General features: G+C 42.4%; 1 protein-coding gene across 4 annotated transcripts in view; it reads left to right on the top strand.

The window, feature by feature from the left end:
* The window catches only part of DPYD (dihydropyrimidine dehydrogenase), a 520,906-nt gene that overhangs the window by 182,010 nt on the left and 321,435 nt on the right, over positions 1-17,461 (top strand). For all 4 annotated transcript variants that reach the window (XM_088673792.1, XM_035123774.3, XM_088673794.1 and 1 more), the window contains one exon: positions 1,736-1,823. In XM_088673792.1, coding sequence (XP_088529918.1) covers positions 1,736-1,823 — 88 coding nt within the window. The remainder of the gene's footprint in view (positions 1-1,735; positions 1,824-17,461) is intronic.

The raw sequence follows: 17,461 nt of genomic DNA, 5'->3' as shown, positions 1-17,461 counted from the left end.
GGTCCTTTATTTTTGAGTCTAAGTGATAGCACGATAAAATACCACATTTTTAAAAGTACAATAGTAAGGTTGGTACCACGGCAGCTTTTGTGAGGATGCTACCAGAAACACCATAACCAGACACTGGAAAGACCTGGCAGGAGTAAACATGGACCAATGGTACCAGACGGTATGGGAAATAGCCCTATTAGAAAAATTAACCAATAAGTTGAAATTGACATGGGGTCAAATAGAAGAAGACGGCTTCACCCCAGTATGGTTCCCCTTTATCACATACACAGCGCAACAAGACAACGACAGAAATCCACCAACAGCATACAAATCAATATGGCTAACCTGACCCGCCCACCCTACTCACATAAAACAGACCACCACAGCCAACCACAAAAGAAAACTATATCCTAGGCCAACCCCAACAACTCTCACCATCAAAGGAAAACAAATGCACAACAAAGAACCTGCACAACCGATGCTGACAACCCCCCCAACACACTTTAAGTAAACTAGAAACATTGTCACACTACCCCCACCCCCTCCCCTTATCTACCGCTCTCCCCCTTTTCCTCCCCAATGTCTCAACAATTGAAACTGATCTGTAAAAATGCTATGAGAGACACTGCCCATGTCTTTGTAAACTGAGAAAACCTTTAATAAAAAAAATAAAAAAAATAAAAAAAAATAAATGGGGCACAGCACTCTTGATGCTGCTTGCCTAACCTCAGATGGCAACGGCAACTGAAGCAGGGCCTTCAAAGTTACCTCAGTACTGAGGCCAGTTGATACAGGAGCAAAGGTGTCCGATGAAGGCTGAGGAGGAGAACTGGGGCAGGCCACAATTTATTCCCTCCTGGGAGTGGGCCCAAGTGACTCCCAATACATTTCCGAGCACAATGCAAAGTGTTGGTGCTGACCTTGAAAGCCCTAAATGGCCTCGGCCCAGTGTACCTGAAGGAGCATCTCCACCCCCATCGTTCAGCCCAGACACTGAGGTCCAGCTCCGAGGGCCTTTTGGCGGTTCCCTCACTGCGAGAATTAAGGTTACAGGGAACCAGGCAGAGGGACTTCTCGGTAGTGGTGCCCACCCTGTGGAACGCCCTCCCGCCAGATGTCAAGGAAATAAACAACTATCTGACTTTTAGAAGACATCTGAAGGCAGCCCTGTTTAGGGAAGTTTTTAATGTTTGATGTTTTATTGTATTTTTAATATTCTATTGGAAGCCGCCCAGAGTGGCTGGGAAAACGCAGCAGATGGGTGGGGTATAAATAATAATAAATGATGATGATGCCTGTTGGCCATTTGGCACCACCCCCCAGGGAACGCCAGCCCCAAACCTGCTGTCATTGGCCAGTTGCTGGCAGCTGGGTGATCCGGCCCTGCCAATCATCAGATCACTGGCATGGCCCGTGGCTTGGCTGCAACACTGCCCACCATAAAAAGTGAGCAGGTTTCTTGACATACCGCACAGGTAAGCACCAGCACTTTGAATTGCATTTAGAAGTGGGCATAAAGAACCAGCAGAAGTATTTAATCAGTTTCTGCTATATGTTCATAGTCTTGGCTCAGATATAAGTCTAGGGTCAACAACATTTTTTTTTAAAAAAATCCTTTGGCCTTTAGTGGAATTTTATATTTTCTTAAAATGATTGATTGAATGACCGGGACAAAGCTTCTGGATGTCTTGAGCTTAAAAGTGACTGATAAAGTGATGATGAGCTTCCTAATATTATCTTTCAGATAATTTGCGGCAGAGGGCTTTCAGCAGAAGGATTGACGCTCACTGCCTTGAAGGAAGATGATTACAAAGCAATCTTTATTGGAATTGGTAGGGATTCATCATTCTTTCTCTGTACTTGGTTTTACTGGAAGTATTGTATGTATGATTAATGCTGTAATAAACGGGCCGTGTTCCTGTGTCTCGGCAAGAGACCTTTAAACACTGACCTCACAAAGTGGTACCGTTAGCATGTGAGGAGCTTCCGCCATCCTCTAACTAGTTTTAATGCGACCTTCTCTGGTACCGACCACTTTCCCCTATATATAATTATGCCTATTACCTACATGAAATATTTCTCTGGGGCTGTGGAAGTATGAAACGGTGTTGGCTTTGACAATGGCTGCTGTGTTATATTAGGGACAGAGTTAATAAAACCTGAATCAATATGTTCTAGTACAATTATCACATTCCTAAGGAGCACTTTATTTAATAGATGTCACTAATTTAGTCAAGATCTCAATATGATCATTAAGTAACAAAATCCTTAGGGGACTTATTTATGCTAAATTAATGTCAGCAGATTGCAGGATCAACATTATCTTTTAAAACACACACACACACACACACACACACACACACACACACACGGAACATATTGCTTTTTTGGGTAGCCCTTCCCTTAATGTTTACTACGGTAAGTGGGTCGGTAGTAGTATACATAATTTAAAAACTACAATAATTGTAATTTTAAGGGCTGTACTCTATTATTTTCGTGTGGTCCGTTCTGCCTGCCCGTGTGCTTTTCAAGCTTCCGGTTCAAGACTTTAGCGCTGTCTGCAGATAGAGAAAGCAGAGATTAAGCATTTGGTAAACTTGTTAGTTGGATTCAATAGAATAAAGGTGATTTGGCAGCATTTTTTAAAGGGTATAATCCAATTGTTACACTTGCACCTATGTTAAAGCCTTTGATCTGGTGCAGGTGAAAAGCAAACTCAGCCCTCCAGATGCGTTGGGACTACAACTCCCATCATCCCTGACCACTGGTCCTGTTAGCTAGGGATGATGGGAGTTGTAGTCCCAAAACATCTGGAGGGCGAGTTTGCCTATGCCTGATCTAGTGGATATCTCTACTTGTGGAAGAATAGGGAAGGCAGTTTTAGCCAGTTCCTTTCAGTTCCCACAACCTGCTCCAAAGACTTGAGGGACCCTCCAGAACAGGGTGGAAGAAGATGTGAGGAGCTTCAGGGGCAAGGGTAAGTCTGAAAAAATACCTTCCCCTTTTTTCTATTAGTGGAAGTGTCTGCCGGATCAAAAGCATTTCCATGAATGCAAAGGCACCCAATGGATCCCATCCGTTATTCTTAATATTGTGCTTATGCATGCAGATCACAGGTATTATCTGAAAGAGGCATTTTCCCTGCACAGGAATAACTCTTCTACGGCGATGCTAGCTATAACACTTGTATGCATCATCTAAAAACAAAGTATGCTGTTTTTGCCCATATGCAAGTTCTTTGCACATTTGTGGAAGTGATGAATCAACTGAAACTCATAGGGTTAGTCTGCAAAGATTTTGATTGAGTGACAGCCCTAGCTGGAAGGAATTCCCCTCTGTGCAAAAGATAAAATACGTCATGGGGATACGTCATGCCCCTGCATTGTATCCCCTGCATCTTGTTCCTCTCCTGCAAATTCCATGTGTCTGTCATTAAGACAAGGTAGAAGGAATCTCCCAAAACCAACTTGACAAAAGCATCATTAAGTGACTACCTAGAGAGAGAGAGAGAATAGGGCTGTTTTGATGTTAATGACTCACATGTCTATGCAGATTGAGATTTGATGATGATGACGATGATGATGCTTTTATTATTTATACCCCACCCATCTGGCTGGGTTTTCCCCATTTACAATCATTCTCAGGTTCATTCACTTCCGATCTTCACCATACATAGAAAGCGATGCCCAGAGCAAGAGATCTGTGGTTATCTTTCATATGGTTATCTTTCACTATCTTTCAAATAGCTGTTGGATCTTCCAGTTTGGTTAGATTCTATTATTATTATTATTATTATTATTATTATTATTATTATTATTATTATTATTTTATTTATACCCGGGGTCTCAGGGTGGTTCACAGAATAAACTCAAGATATAAAACCACAAAATACATAATAAAAATAAAAACAACAACCCAATAGCCCCACCACCACCACCACACAAAAAACACATTTTAAAAGGGCATAGGATGTAAATGAGATCAACCAAAGGCCTGGTTAAAAAGGAATGTTTTTGCCTGGCGACTAAAGGCGTATAATGAAGACGCCAGGCAAACTTCCCAGGGGAGAGCATTCCGCAGACAGCGTGCCACTGCAGAGAAGGCCCCTTCTTGTGTTGCCACCCTCCGGACCTCTCGAGGAGGAGGCACACGAAGAAGGGCCTCAGATGATGATTTCAGGGTCCGGGTAAGTTCATACGAAAAGAGGCAGTCCTTGAGGTATTGCAGTCCTGAGCCGGTTAAGGCTTTATAGGTCAAAACCTGAACTTTGAATTGGGCACTTTGAATACATGCAGTGAGAAGATTGAGGAATAAATAGGAAGGAAGCATAAATACATTGAAGTTCCTCTGATCTTAGCAGATGTTGAGGTATACGGGCAACAGCACAGACACACATTTTCTATACTCCAAAATTGCTTCTTTTGCCTAGATGTCAAACTTAGGAACAATAAATGTTACTGGAAATTAGGGGCAATAAATAATAACCTCTCTGGTTATGCTTTTCATTTTCTTAAAAATATATATTTAGCATACTTCACCAAGGACCGCCCCCCTTCTATCTTGATATGCTACCCAAAAAAAAAATTCCCGGCATTTAAACAATGGCTTTCCAAGTGGAATGCATGTTTATCTGCTTAAAAATGTGAATGTACAACCAAATCCCTCCCCAGCATACGCTCAGCAAATTGAGTATGCACAGCCAAGAGTGGTATGAGACTTAATGCTCTTTATTGATCTAGACGTTGCCTAAGTGAACATAATAAGAAACAAGTTGCCCAACTGTTCTTTTTTCCTTGTTATTGATTACAAGAGTGGTAATTCTTAGTACAGCAACAACTGTTGTTCTCCATCTGGGTATTCAGTATAATAAGCTTTCCAGGTTTGTTCTCTCGTGTGATTATACCACAGGCCATTGTGATTTATATAATCCTAAATCCTCTCATTGTTTGAGACCTTCCACGCGTAGGAATTTCCATGGGGTCATATTTCTTGATAATTGTACATGAGGCAACATGCCAGGTTACCGTCCCTCTTGATTTAATCCATCTGACAAACCATGTACCCTTCATTCTTCATCCCACCCTTTGCTCAGGGAGTGGGGGAAATCCCAGAAGTTAGGTGGGAATACATAAAGAGCTTTGGTTGTCTCTGTAACCGAGAGCTAGGCTAAACTATCAGCAATCTTTCCTCTGTTCTGAGATTACTCGGCTAGGCACAGCTGGGATTTTGTGAGGTGTACAGACAAGAAATAATGTCTGCGAGGGGAAAAGAGAAATCAAGAGCTCTTTTCCTTTTGACCTACTGTGTTAATACTGATCTCATAGTGGAATGTGCATAGGAAGTTGCCTTATGCTCTGTCAAACCATTGAACCCACCTCTTGAACCCACCTATTATTGTCTCCTCTGACTGACAGCAACTCTCCGGAGATTCAGGAAGAAGTTCTTTCCCCGACTCCGCTACCCGAATTTTATACATGCAAAACAAGTGGTTTCTCTCTGAGCTATAGCTCTTCTCACTCATGTTGCCTTTATGATGAATCCATTCCATGATCATAGCCTGCATTCAAGACTGCCTTGAGTCGCGGCCATTCTTTTACATTTGCAAAGCAGCAGTTGTTTTCACTAGTGAAAATGGGGTGACTGTGGCGAGAATAATGGATTGAACTGATGAATTCCCCAGTTTGAATTTTCCCGGCATCAATTCCGGCCCCCCATAGTTGGCATTAATGAGGACTTATGTCCAATTAGGTATGAAAGTGCACGGTGGACAGGTTCCTGCAGCAACAGAATATACTTATCCAATTATTCTAAAATAATAATAATAATAAAAATCTGAACAAACCAAAGGTTTGAGACCAGATTTAAGGTGACTCAACCTCCAAAAAGTCAGGAAATAGGAAACAAAGGTTGATGCTTTAACTGTTGCATTAAGTGAGCAGTTGTGTTGTTGTGCTATGAAATGTTTCTTGCTTACAACTTCTGTCCCGTGCACCTTCACTTTTACATGGTCTCAAATCCACATGGGGAGGATGGAATGCCTGTGGCCAGCAAGGTTGTTGTCCTAGTCCTTTGTTGCATTATGAAACATGTGAGCTTTATTGCTAGAGGAATCCTATTGTGAGTTTGTCCATGCCTGTTTGTTGCTTACTCCAGTTGCTGCCAGTGTGATTGGTACAACCACTATGCATGTGTTTCCTAGTACTAGTGTGATTGATGATGGTGCTGGTAATGAAAAATATCAAAGCAAGTTTTGAACCCACCAGTTTCATAGAGTTGAAAGGCAACAAGAAGGGGTGTATCTTGGCAGTGTAAAGGTAAAGGTAAGGGGACCCCTGACCATTAGGTCCAGTCGTGACCGACTCTGGGGTTGTGGCGCTCATCTCGCGTAATTGGCTGAGGGAGCCAGCGTACAGCTTCCAGGTCATGTGGCCAGCATGACAAAGCCGCTTCTGGCGAACCAGATCAGCACACGGAAACACCGTATACCTTCCCGCTGTAGTGGTACCTGTTTATCTACTTACACTTTGACGTGCTTTTGAACTGCTAGGTTGGCAGGAGCTGGGACCGAGCAACAGGAGCTCACCCTGTCGCAGGGATTCGAACTGCCAACCTTCTGATCAGCAAGCCCTAGGCTCTGTGGTTTAACCCACAGTGCCACCCGCGTCTCCCCATCTTGGCAGTGTAGAGGTGGTAAATTATACCGATTTTGAGGAGCAATGTGTAGCTTAGTTGTTTATATTCCAGTGCCTTTGCAGAGCACTTGCCTCTTCCCCTCTTCCATATATCTTGGCACTGGAAGGATGCAATTTGAAGCAAAGAATTGGTGTACTGTAAGCAGGGCCGTCTCAAGCATGTCGGGCGCCGTGGTGCGGAGATCGCTCTGGCGCCCCCGCCCTGGTGGGCGCAGCACGCAGCACAGCTTCCACACAACTTCACTGTGCGGTGCCCCCCTGCTGGCCCAGTGCCCTGGTTCCCTGCGCCACCCAGCCTACCCCCTAGAGCCGGCCCTGACTGTAAGAAGATGCTTAAACCTGAATTCTTTCCAACTGCAGTGTCATACAGCCCAGCCTAATGTATCCCACCAAACATTTCAGGTTCTAAACCAACCCCAGATGTCTTGCAGCATAGCTGCTGGTTGAAACACGGCAGCATGTAAATGCCCCCTTCAGCGCTGATCGTGTTGCAGTTACAGATCCAGAATAAGAGACCTGGGACAATCCTGCTATTCCTTCTTACTGAAATGCCCCACTAAAAGCCTGTCCTAGAGTGGGCCAGCATAAGGGTGGCCAGTGGTGCTAGAAGGATTATTTTCAAAACAAAAATCCCCCTTGGGGTGAGAACGAGCTTGCAGATGCAATAAGGGAAAGGCCAGGGTTACAGCATGTGAGCTGCAAGCGATTCTGTTTTGTATGTACCACTACCATGGTAAATAAGAAGTCTGGAAGCAGGGAGAGTGTGTGATTTTCATCATTGTAGTGCATGTGAGGGACATGTGTGTGAGGACTGAGAGAGAGATGGGCAATATACAGTCTCTGTGTGAGAGAGGTTCCTGTATTCTATATATGTGTGCTTGTGTAAGGGAGTTTGTGGGATACCCACAAACACCCCCTTTTGCTTTGAACACACTTGCTACTAGTACACCCTTGTGCAAATTAATTGAAACAAAGCATGTTTTCTGTATTACTTGTACTCCTGTACTCAAAACAAACACGAAAAGTCAGTTGATCATTATGGTGTCGGAAGCCTGCAGCCAATAGAGAGAATGATGCGCTCGCCACAATATATTGAGGTTCAATAATAATAATAATAATAATAATAATAATAATAATAATAATAATTTATTATTTATACCCCGCCCATCTGGCCGGGTTCCCCCAGCCACTCTGGGCGGCTTCCAACAAAACACTAAAATACAGAAATCCATCAAACATTAAAAGCTTCCCTAAACAGGGCTGCCTTGAGATGCCTTCTAAAGGTCTGGTAATTGTTGTGCAGCAGGACCTAGCCCCCTGTCACACATCGAAAGTGGTGAAGAAATTCATGACAGAGCAGCAAATGCAGGTACTTGATTGACCAGGAAATTCCCCAGGCATAAATCCCATTGGGAATTTGTGGGCTATATGCAAAAGTTGCCTCCATGCTATAGACTGTACAACTATGGAGAAGCTCATTCAGACACTGAGTCAAGTGTGGTACAGGGATCTGAAAATCAACAGTGACTGTTCGAAACTCGTAGACTCCATGCTAAACCATCTTCAAATGCTGCTTTAAAATAGTGGAGGTCATATCCATTACTAATGTACATATATGTGAGTTTTGTTCATGTATATGTGAGTTTTGTACAATAAACTACGTTGTTGGTTTCAATTAATTTGCACAAGGGTATATGTGGCCATTGGATGATTGGTCTACAGTGAATGCAGCCCTTAGGTCACTATTGACGTAAAGGATATGCTAAGATAACCAGAGAGCTTGCTCCAGGGTAATTTTCATGCCCTTGAACATGAAAGTGGTTGACCACAGAGTGCTAGAAATTGGCAGTGTGTGGAAATTTAACTGCAGCTGAGTGGGTGGGTAAGCCTGGTCTTCTCTTCCCAGTGGTTTTCATTTATCTTTCTCCTGCTTTCTCCCTCTCTCATTCTATTTGGACTCTTTCCTCAAATCTGCAGCTGCTTTCTTTCAATACCATTCATCGGGTTGCGTTTCTTCTCATATTCCTTCATTGGTTACACTGGAGAGTGAAAATAGAGGGGATGGTTGTGTTGGTTGTTGATGTCACCATGGTCCAGGCAAATGAGATCCCAAACACAGGGAGCTGATTTTTCTACCGGCTGGAGATCACAGGCGCTCTTTCCTTTTGCAAACTTGTTTTGCTTTATGTTGGGGTTGTTTCAGTTGTGTATCCCTTTCAGAAGGTCAGAATTCCCACCAACCCTCATCTCATATAATGGGCATTGCTCTATGTGGTGAGACATTCACATCCAATAGTGTCTCATGGGCAGTGCTTTTTTTTCTAGAAAAACAGGTGCTGGTACTCACCATGAAGTTGGTATAGTAACTGTCAGACTTTTTAACAATATCCCCTGAAAAAAGCACTGCTAGTGCGAACCTTTACCCATCCCACTATTAAGAATTGAACAAAATCCTCAATGGTTTACTGCTTGTAGTGGCTTTTTGTGCAGATAAAGCCACTACAGGAATTTTTTTGTAACTGTCACCAGGTAACAACCATACAATGTGCACTGGCGCTACCTGCTTTAAGGAATCACCTGCTTTTAATCTTTGTTAGCCTAAAAGCTTCTGTTGTGATTAATTGCACCTAGTCGGTGTTCTTAAACAAGCAAATTCTGGAACCTGAAATATATGGCTTGGAGACCCTGAATTTCAAAACGATATTTGTAGGCATTCATTCTTAGCTACATGTGTCTTGTGTGCAATTGCCATCACTTTCATTATCAGTTATTAAAGGGAAATGCTACAAACTTTAGAAATTAATCAATAAGGTAGAGGTTTTATTATATATATATATATATATATATATATATATAGAGAGAGAGAGAGAGAGAGAGAGAGAGAGAGAGGAGTGAAAGACAACAAACAGTGATAATAAATGCCAGGGGAGCCTCAGAACCTAGTTAAAATAACATCGCTCCTCACATACCCCAGAAACAATCAATTACGGCTAGCTTCTTAATTTCTATAATTAATTTTGAATTCTAGTTGGTTTTCCTCCCTCCCTTCCTTCCTTCCTTCCTTCCTTCCTTCCTTCCTTCCTTCCTTCTTCAGACACAGAAAGACCATTGTGCTGCCTGAAGCCCAGTGTGTCTATATTTCAAAATGATTGATTGTGGGGGACATTGGCATTGAACTACATTGGGATGATTTCCTTTACTCAAAAGCAGAAATATTTTCCTATTTTTTAAACACACACCACACACACACACACACACACACACACAAATTGGGCAATTAAACTTACCAGAAACTTTTAATCTGCTTAAACATCAAAGCTTTCCCTTGAGCATTTCTAGATTGACCAGGACTCTCCCTTAATTGTTCAGCTTTGCAGGGAAATGAGATACTGATGGGGGCAGGCCATTCTGAGCTATACCACCATAGCTATGTACCTCTTTCACAGAAGACCACAGGCCAGCTTTGCAGCTGATTAGATGGCAGACGCAATACTTATACCCATAACAACAACAACTAGGTGGGCATTTCATGGAGTTCCTGGCTGCTCACATATTATTATTATTTTTTTAAATGGCTTTGCAGTTGTTTTCATGAATAATCTTCTTTTGTGGGTCACCATTAGCCCTATCCATGTGCTACTCATGTGTAGGGCATAAGTGTGTACAGCGTATACATGTTTTTCTACACATTTTTCACTCGGGGAGCTGCACCTCAAAATGGAAGTTCAAATTTCAAAGGATACCTGTGTTTCTGTTCCCATATTGTCGCATGAAATGGAAGTCCATCAACCTCACCAAGAAACTTGCCCAGGTACAAACTGACATCCTCTTTCTATCTAAATGCAAAAACCTGGACATTGTACCTAAGGGTCTTAGAATTAAGAACCCTCTTCAATCAACTTATCCCACAGAATATGCCAGAAAACTATGCCACACTTTATCTAAGAAACTGCTGAAACATCTTATCGGCGTTCTGTATTCCAAACAGAAGTTAATAAAGGAGGAACTCTCTGCACTGGAGAACTCCATCAGGAATCACCCGGCCTGGCAGAAGTTCCACAAGGAAAAACAAACCATTTACCACTCTCAACTGGAGTTACTGAAGAACCAGAAAAATAAAAAACTCTGCAACCTTTCCAACCTACAAGCCACCAATCAAAACAAGATCAACAACATTGTCAATCTTTCACAGCAAACACTCAGCCCAGCTGAGGAATCCGTCCTTTCACGGGGACTATCATTCTGCCCTGCCAAATCCCAACATATGATTCAGTTCTGCGGGGACCTGGAAGCATTTTTCCGCCGTTTACGCCTGAAGGAGTATTTTCATCACACACAAGAACAAGACAAAGTAGAACAAACTACATCCCCACAACACAACACCTCTCAACTTACTGGGGAACAACCATCACCCTCCAAACGCATCAATGAACAGAACATTGACCACCAACTACCACCGAAAAGAAGTTACACAAAAAGGGACTCCACATGGACCCCTCCTGATGGACGCAATACCACACTAGATCTGTACATCGAATGCTTCCGCCACAGAATCCAAACGGATGTGACCAGAAAACACCATCGCTTACTACAAAATCTAAACCATGCTGAAAGGAGAGCCATAGAAAATCTCAGGAACAACCCAGACATTATAATTAAAGAGGCAGACAAGGGTGGAGCTGTCGTCATCATGAACAAAACTGATTACATCCAGGAGGCCCACAGACAACTTTCCAATACTGCCTTTTACATGAAATTGGACTCAGACCCCACACAAGCATACAAAAAAGAACTGAACAAGATTATTAAGGAGCTACCCCTACACATCCAAGAACAGATCCTCACAAACACACCAGCGGAACCTCGGCCAGGAACTTTCTATCTTCTACCCAAAATACACAAACCAGGAAACCCAGGACGCCCCATCATCTCAGGTATTGGCACCATTACAGTGGGTGTTTCCGGCTATATGGACTCTGTTCTGAAACCATATGCTATCAGTGCTCCCAGCTACGTACGTGACACCACAGATTTTCTGAGGAAAATACAATATTTGAACAATCTTCCTAACAATACTATACTAGCCACTATGGATGTGGAATCTCTATATACCAACATCCCACACAATGATGGTTTACAAGCCATAAGGAACACCATTTCAGATAAAACCACAGCGGACTTTGCTACCAAACTCTGCCACTTTGTCCTTACCCACAACCACTTCAAATTTGGTGATGACCTGTTCCTCCAGATCAGCGGCACAGCCATGGGCACCCGCATGGCCCCACAGTATGCCAACATCTTCATGGCAGATTTAGAACAACGTTTCCTTAACTCCTACCCACTCAAACCTCTCCTGTACCTGCGATACATTGACGATATTTTTATTATCTGGACACATGGACAACAGACCCTGGAAACCTTCCACCAGACATTCAATGACTTTCACCCCACCATCAACCTAACAATGAACCAATCTATGCAAGAAATACATTTTTTGGACACTACTATAAAAATACAGGATGGACATATAGACACCACCTTATACAGAAAACCAACTGACCGACAAACATATCTACATGCTTCTAGCTACCATCCCAAACATACCAAACAATCCATCGTATACAGCCAGGCCTTACGTTACAACCGCATCTGTTCCAACTCTACAGACAGAGAATCTCACCTAAGAGATCTACAGCAAACCTTTTTAGAACTAAAATATCCACCTGATGAAGTTAAACAACAGATCAACAGAGCCAGACAGATACCTAGAGAGAACCTGCTGCAAGACAGACCCAAAAAAGAAAATAACAGAACACCACTAGTCATCACATACAGCTCCCAAGCTAAAACAGTACAACGCATCATCAGAGATCTACAGCCTCTCCTGGACAATGACAGCTCCCTTTCTCAAGCTCTGGGAGGAAGACCTTTCATTGCCTACAGACAGCCACCCAATCTTAAACAACTCCTCACCCACAATAATACAACCACCAGACTTAACATGGACACTGGTACCAGAGCCTGCAATAAACCCAGATGCCAACTTTGCTGCCACATACACCCAGACAACACCATTACTGGCCCCAACAACATCCAACATACCATCTCAGGACTATTTAATTGCTCATCTTCTAACATTGTGTATGCCATCAAATGCCAACAGTGCCCTTCAGCTCTCTATATTGGACAAACAGGCCAAACCCTACGCCAAAGGATAAATGGACATAAATCTGACATCAGGAACCAGAAGACAGAAAAACCAGTAGGAGAACATTTCAATCTCCCAGGACATTCTATACAAGATCTCAAAGTAGCTGTCTTACTACAAAAGAATTTCAGAAATAGACTGGAAAGAGAAGTTGCTGAATTGCAACTTATCACCAAGCTCAAAACCATGGAGGGACCTGGTTTGAACAGAGATATCGGATTCTTATCTCATTATACATGATAAGCGATCTTCAGCCATCTCAACCCTTGCTTTTTCATGCAAAACCATTTGCAGTCGTTTGCGGTCATCAACAGCTATCAGTCAGTCAATCACCCATTTCCACCACCCTTCTGAGTGATCCCCCCTCCCCATCCCCACCCCTCCCCACCCCTTCTCTACATAAGTGCCTGGAAACTTCCATTTCACTGTATCTGAAGAAGTGTGCATGCACACGAAAGCTCATACCAAAATAAAAACTTAGTTGGTCTTTAAGGTGCTACTGAAGGAATTTTTTTTTATTTTGTTTCCGCAAGTGCAACTCAGGTTACATTTGCATTAAAATATGAACCAAATGGCTCTCCGGTCTTTATGCAAAACAAAGGTAACTGTGGGTGTTAACACTTCATAATTAATCTATGTCAGTTGGAGTAGGAAGAAGTTAATACTGTTCATTTAAATTCAGTTACCTGACGGTCCGAGGAGTGCAATGAGGTAGCAGTTCCTCTTGGGATAATGCAGTCAAAACTGTGACTCCGCAAAGAGACTGCTAACTTGTTCCATTTCTCTTGTTCTGTAGAACTTGCAGGACTGCAACTATTCTGTGCTAGCAGTTTTTATTGGAGCCGCGTTCCTACAGCACTTGACTATTGCAAAAGGCCACCAAAGAGGAAGCGTGAAGCAGAGCTGGAAAGGGGCTAAGGGCAATAAAAGGAAGCTAGGCTGATGAATATTCTAAGTGAGTTTCAGGAGCGCCTTTTGCCTAGAGCAGTGGTTCCCAACAGGTGGTCCGGGGACCCCCAGGGGTCCGCGAGCTTTGCCAGAGGGGTCCGCAAGACGCTATTAGAATAAAAAATATATTAAATATATTTCGTATGATAACAGATTTTTTGTTTTGGCCGCTTCCTGCATGAGCAGAGTCTAGCGCAAAACTAGAATTAGATAGAGGCAGTAGTTCTGCTGTATGCCGTTAGGTGGCGCTTTACACTACTGTTTTGCAAAGAGGCAGCACGCGCATTCTACTAACGCTCACCTCCCCAAGATGCTTTGCGCGTGTCGGCTTCATTTGTGCGCTACTGCGCAGGTACCCTGTCTTCTCCATTCCCCTCCCTCCTCCCTGGCGCGCGCTGCCTCTTTGCGAAACAGTAGTGTTTGTAAACAAAGTGTTGTTTTTCGCGGAAGCTACAGTTCGCGTAGTTAAAAATGGACCGTTGGTTTAAAAGTGGTTCGTTAAAACGACAAAGGCCTACAGATGAAGAGGAAGAACTGTAAAAAATGTATCAATATAAAATATAAAAAGACTCTTAATTTGGCTCTCACTTTTTAATTTTAGGATTAGGAATTAATGGGGGTCCTTGTCACAATAGCGGCTTGATGAGGGGTCCTCGAGAAAATTTTGTTGGGAACCCCTGGCCTAGAGAAGTGCTGGAATTCTCATTGCTCGAGTCATTCACAGCTTAAGTCTTTGTAGAAACTGGTTACATTTACAGGGGGTGAATGCAGTTATCGGGCAGCTTTTTGCAACTCTAAATTGTGAGATGCTTTCATGAGGGTTTGGCTGGCTTTGTCGGGCACATTATTTCTTCCCTCTGCGCTGTGATGTTGCTGTAGCACCTGTTACTCCTTTCTTAGCTGCCTAGAGGTCTTGTGCACCAGCAAATCCTATTGTGTCCTAGGTAGCCCTTTTTAAATGAATGCACAGACAACATTATCCCCCTTCCCTCCTGCTCAAATGCTATATAATTTTCCGTAGCCGAAGGTTACAGAACTATATCGGAAAGAGCAAATCAAGCCATTCATGGGAAGATCCTCTCTGTAATTGCATTTGTTCAACGCTAATTAACATACCATTGGAAACAATAGTGTCATCAGATAATCTCATTGATCGTTACCAAATTGGGCAGCAAAAGAGAAATTAAAAGTCTGAGCATTGGTGCACTTTATTTTTATTTTTTTATGTCGCAAGATTGATTTATTCCCTTATCCCTCAAAAGTAAGTAATCACCTAGTGCCAATTATTATCTTCTGATTAACTATGCAGTGCCACCTGGTGTACAGATGGGAAGAATATTACATATCAAGGGCTCTGTTCACACCCACCCACATGCATTAAAAACCTATGTGACAAAAAGTGAACAGATGTTCATTTTGCTTGTGATGCAGAAAGAAATTGTGCCTCTTGCTCCTGATTAATAAACTAAATTTGGAAGATATTTTCTGCATATGGACTTTTTTTTTTTTGACCAGAGGCCAGCACAAGTATTTTAGGGATACATATACATACATAATTTCTCATGCCAATTTTGTCGTCTCATTCTTACTGTACATTCCAGCCTCCACCATCCCCTCTAAACCTCCCTACTGAGTTTCTCACCTCCCATAAGGAGAGTGGGAGGGCAGGATCATCTGAAGCATTTTTCACATCTTCTCTGCCCGATATGGTTGCACTTTCTGCTAAATAAATAAATAAGATCGAGAAAGAAAGAGGAAACGATGGCCACATTCTGCAGGAGGCACTATTTGAGATTCTCCAGGAAGAGAGAGATATCTGAGCAATAATACAAGGAGCATGCAGAATGGGGGCCACTGTGTGTCTGTGTTCTATTCATTGCGATCTTGCTTTATTTTCCTGCCAAACTTGATTATTCAATAGATTGCACTAAAGCATTTTCTTTTAAAGCAACAACAAAGCTTTTGTTTTGGCAGCATTTCAACCCTAGACTCCCCCCCCCCATTTTTTATTTAATTTTTAAATAAGAATGAAGAATCTGGTTTGAAGTCTACATGTGACTAGATCTGTCTGCTAAAAGTTCCAACAGTGAGATGTTGGGGTGGTTCAGACTTAACACTAAACCAGTCTTTCGTAACTGGTGCCCTCTTGATGTGTAGGACTCCAACTCTCCTCAGCCTCAAACACCATGGGCAGTGGTCAGGGATGGTGGGAGCTGTGGCCCAAAACATTGTTTCATGCTATGTGTATGAACTATAATAATAAACAGTGAAACTTCTTTCTACTACATGCAACCCTTTCCTTCGCTTCTCCCATGCAGTTAGCAGAAGGACCTCTGCAGCATTTTATTTCGGTTTCAAGGCTACTTTGTGCAACATACTCGTCAGATATTGCCATTTCATGAAGTTCTGTTTTGTTATTTGGGTTATGTGGGGATAAAATCTACTAAAAACTCTTTTAAAATAGATTACCTTATTTCATATGAGCCGTGACAAAATACAAAATTTAAATAATGGCTCCTGAAATGCATGCTCATTTCCCCCCTCCATCTTATCACCCCCCAAGGCAAGGTAGTGAGTTAAGCTTCTTGGATTCTGAAACTCTACTGAAAAAATGGGTGAGGAAATGGACCAAAATCTCTTGATATCTGGTGCCAATTACAGGCGGGTGTTTTTCATGCTAAGGAGTAAAAGGTTCCAAGCATTTTTCCCATGTAAAATTGTATTTTTTATAAATGCAATCATTTCCCCCTATAAGTTCTTCTTATTGCCTGCCCAGTAAGGGGCGCAGCTGCTTTGAGACATTAAAAAGAAATCTCAGATATATGAAGGAGATTTTAAGAATGTGTCAAAGGGTTGTATCCGGAAACTCCTCTAGGAAGACAGTTTGCTATAGCTTATCCCGCTTGTCTAGTTCTCAATTGATAATCCTGTTGTAGAAGGGCCAAGCTCATGTCAGACTTAATTTAAACCAATTGAGGTTAATTATTTCAGTAGCCAGCACAGCTAGTCTTGACTTAGTGCCCCAACATGCTCGAACCATTTGTCCCTTCAATTTTCCTTTTCTTGGATGTCTTAACTAGGGCTGAGCCAAAACTGTTTTGGCATCTCTTTCTTCCAGTGATATTTTGCCAATGCTTGTGTGTGTGTGTGTGTGTGTGGGGGGAAATCACCTCTTCACCTGCCGTTTCTCTTCATTGGCTGTGTTGACATCATGAAGGCAAATCTGATTGGCTGTGGTGCCATCCCATTGAGTGTGTGATCATAATTTAATAGGAAGCTTCGCCGCACTCTTGGTGGACTTCATATGCCAAATCTGATTGGCAATACCATTCTTTGATGTAATTCCATTCACGTCGTGATCTCCAGTTGGCTGGGATCATCAATGTGACTCATTCAAGAAGAAGAAAAAAAAACCAATCAACACAATTGAGGAGAAGTATGATATGATAATAATAATAACAATAATAACAATGATGATGATGACATTGTATTATTTATACCCCGCCCATCTGGCTGGGTTTCCCCAGCTACTCTGGGTGGCTTCCAACAAAATATTAAAATACAGTAGTCCATCAAACATTAAAAGCTTCCCTAAACAAGGCTGTCTTCTTGAAGTCTG

The sequence above is a fragment of the Zootoca vivipara genome, chromosome 7 (assembly GCF_965207765.1).
Source record: "Zootoca vivipara chromosome 7, rZooViv2.hap1.1, whole genome shotgun sequence".
Classification (NCBI taxonomy): Eukaryota; Metazoa; Chordata; class Lepidosauria; order Squamata; family Lacertidae; genus Zootoca; species Zootoca vivipara.
This window is presented reverse-complemented; position numbering and strand designations above follow the sequence as displayed.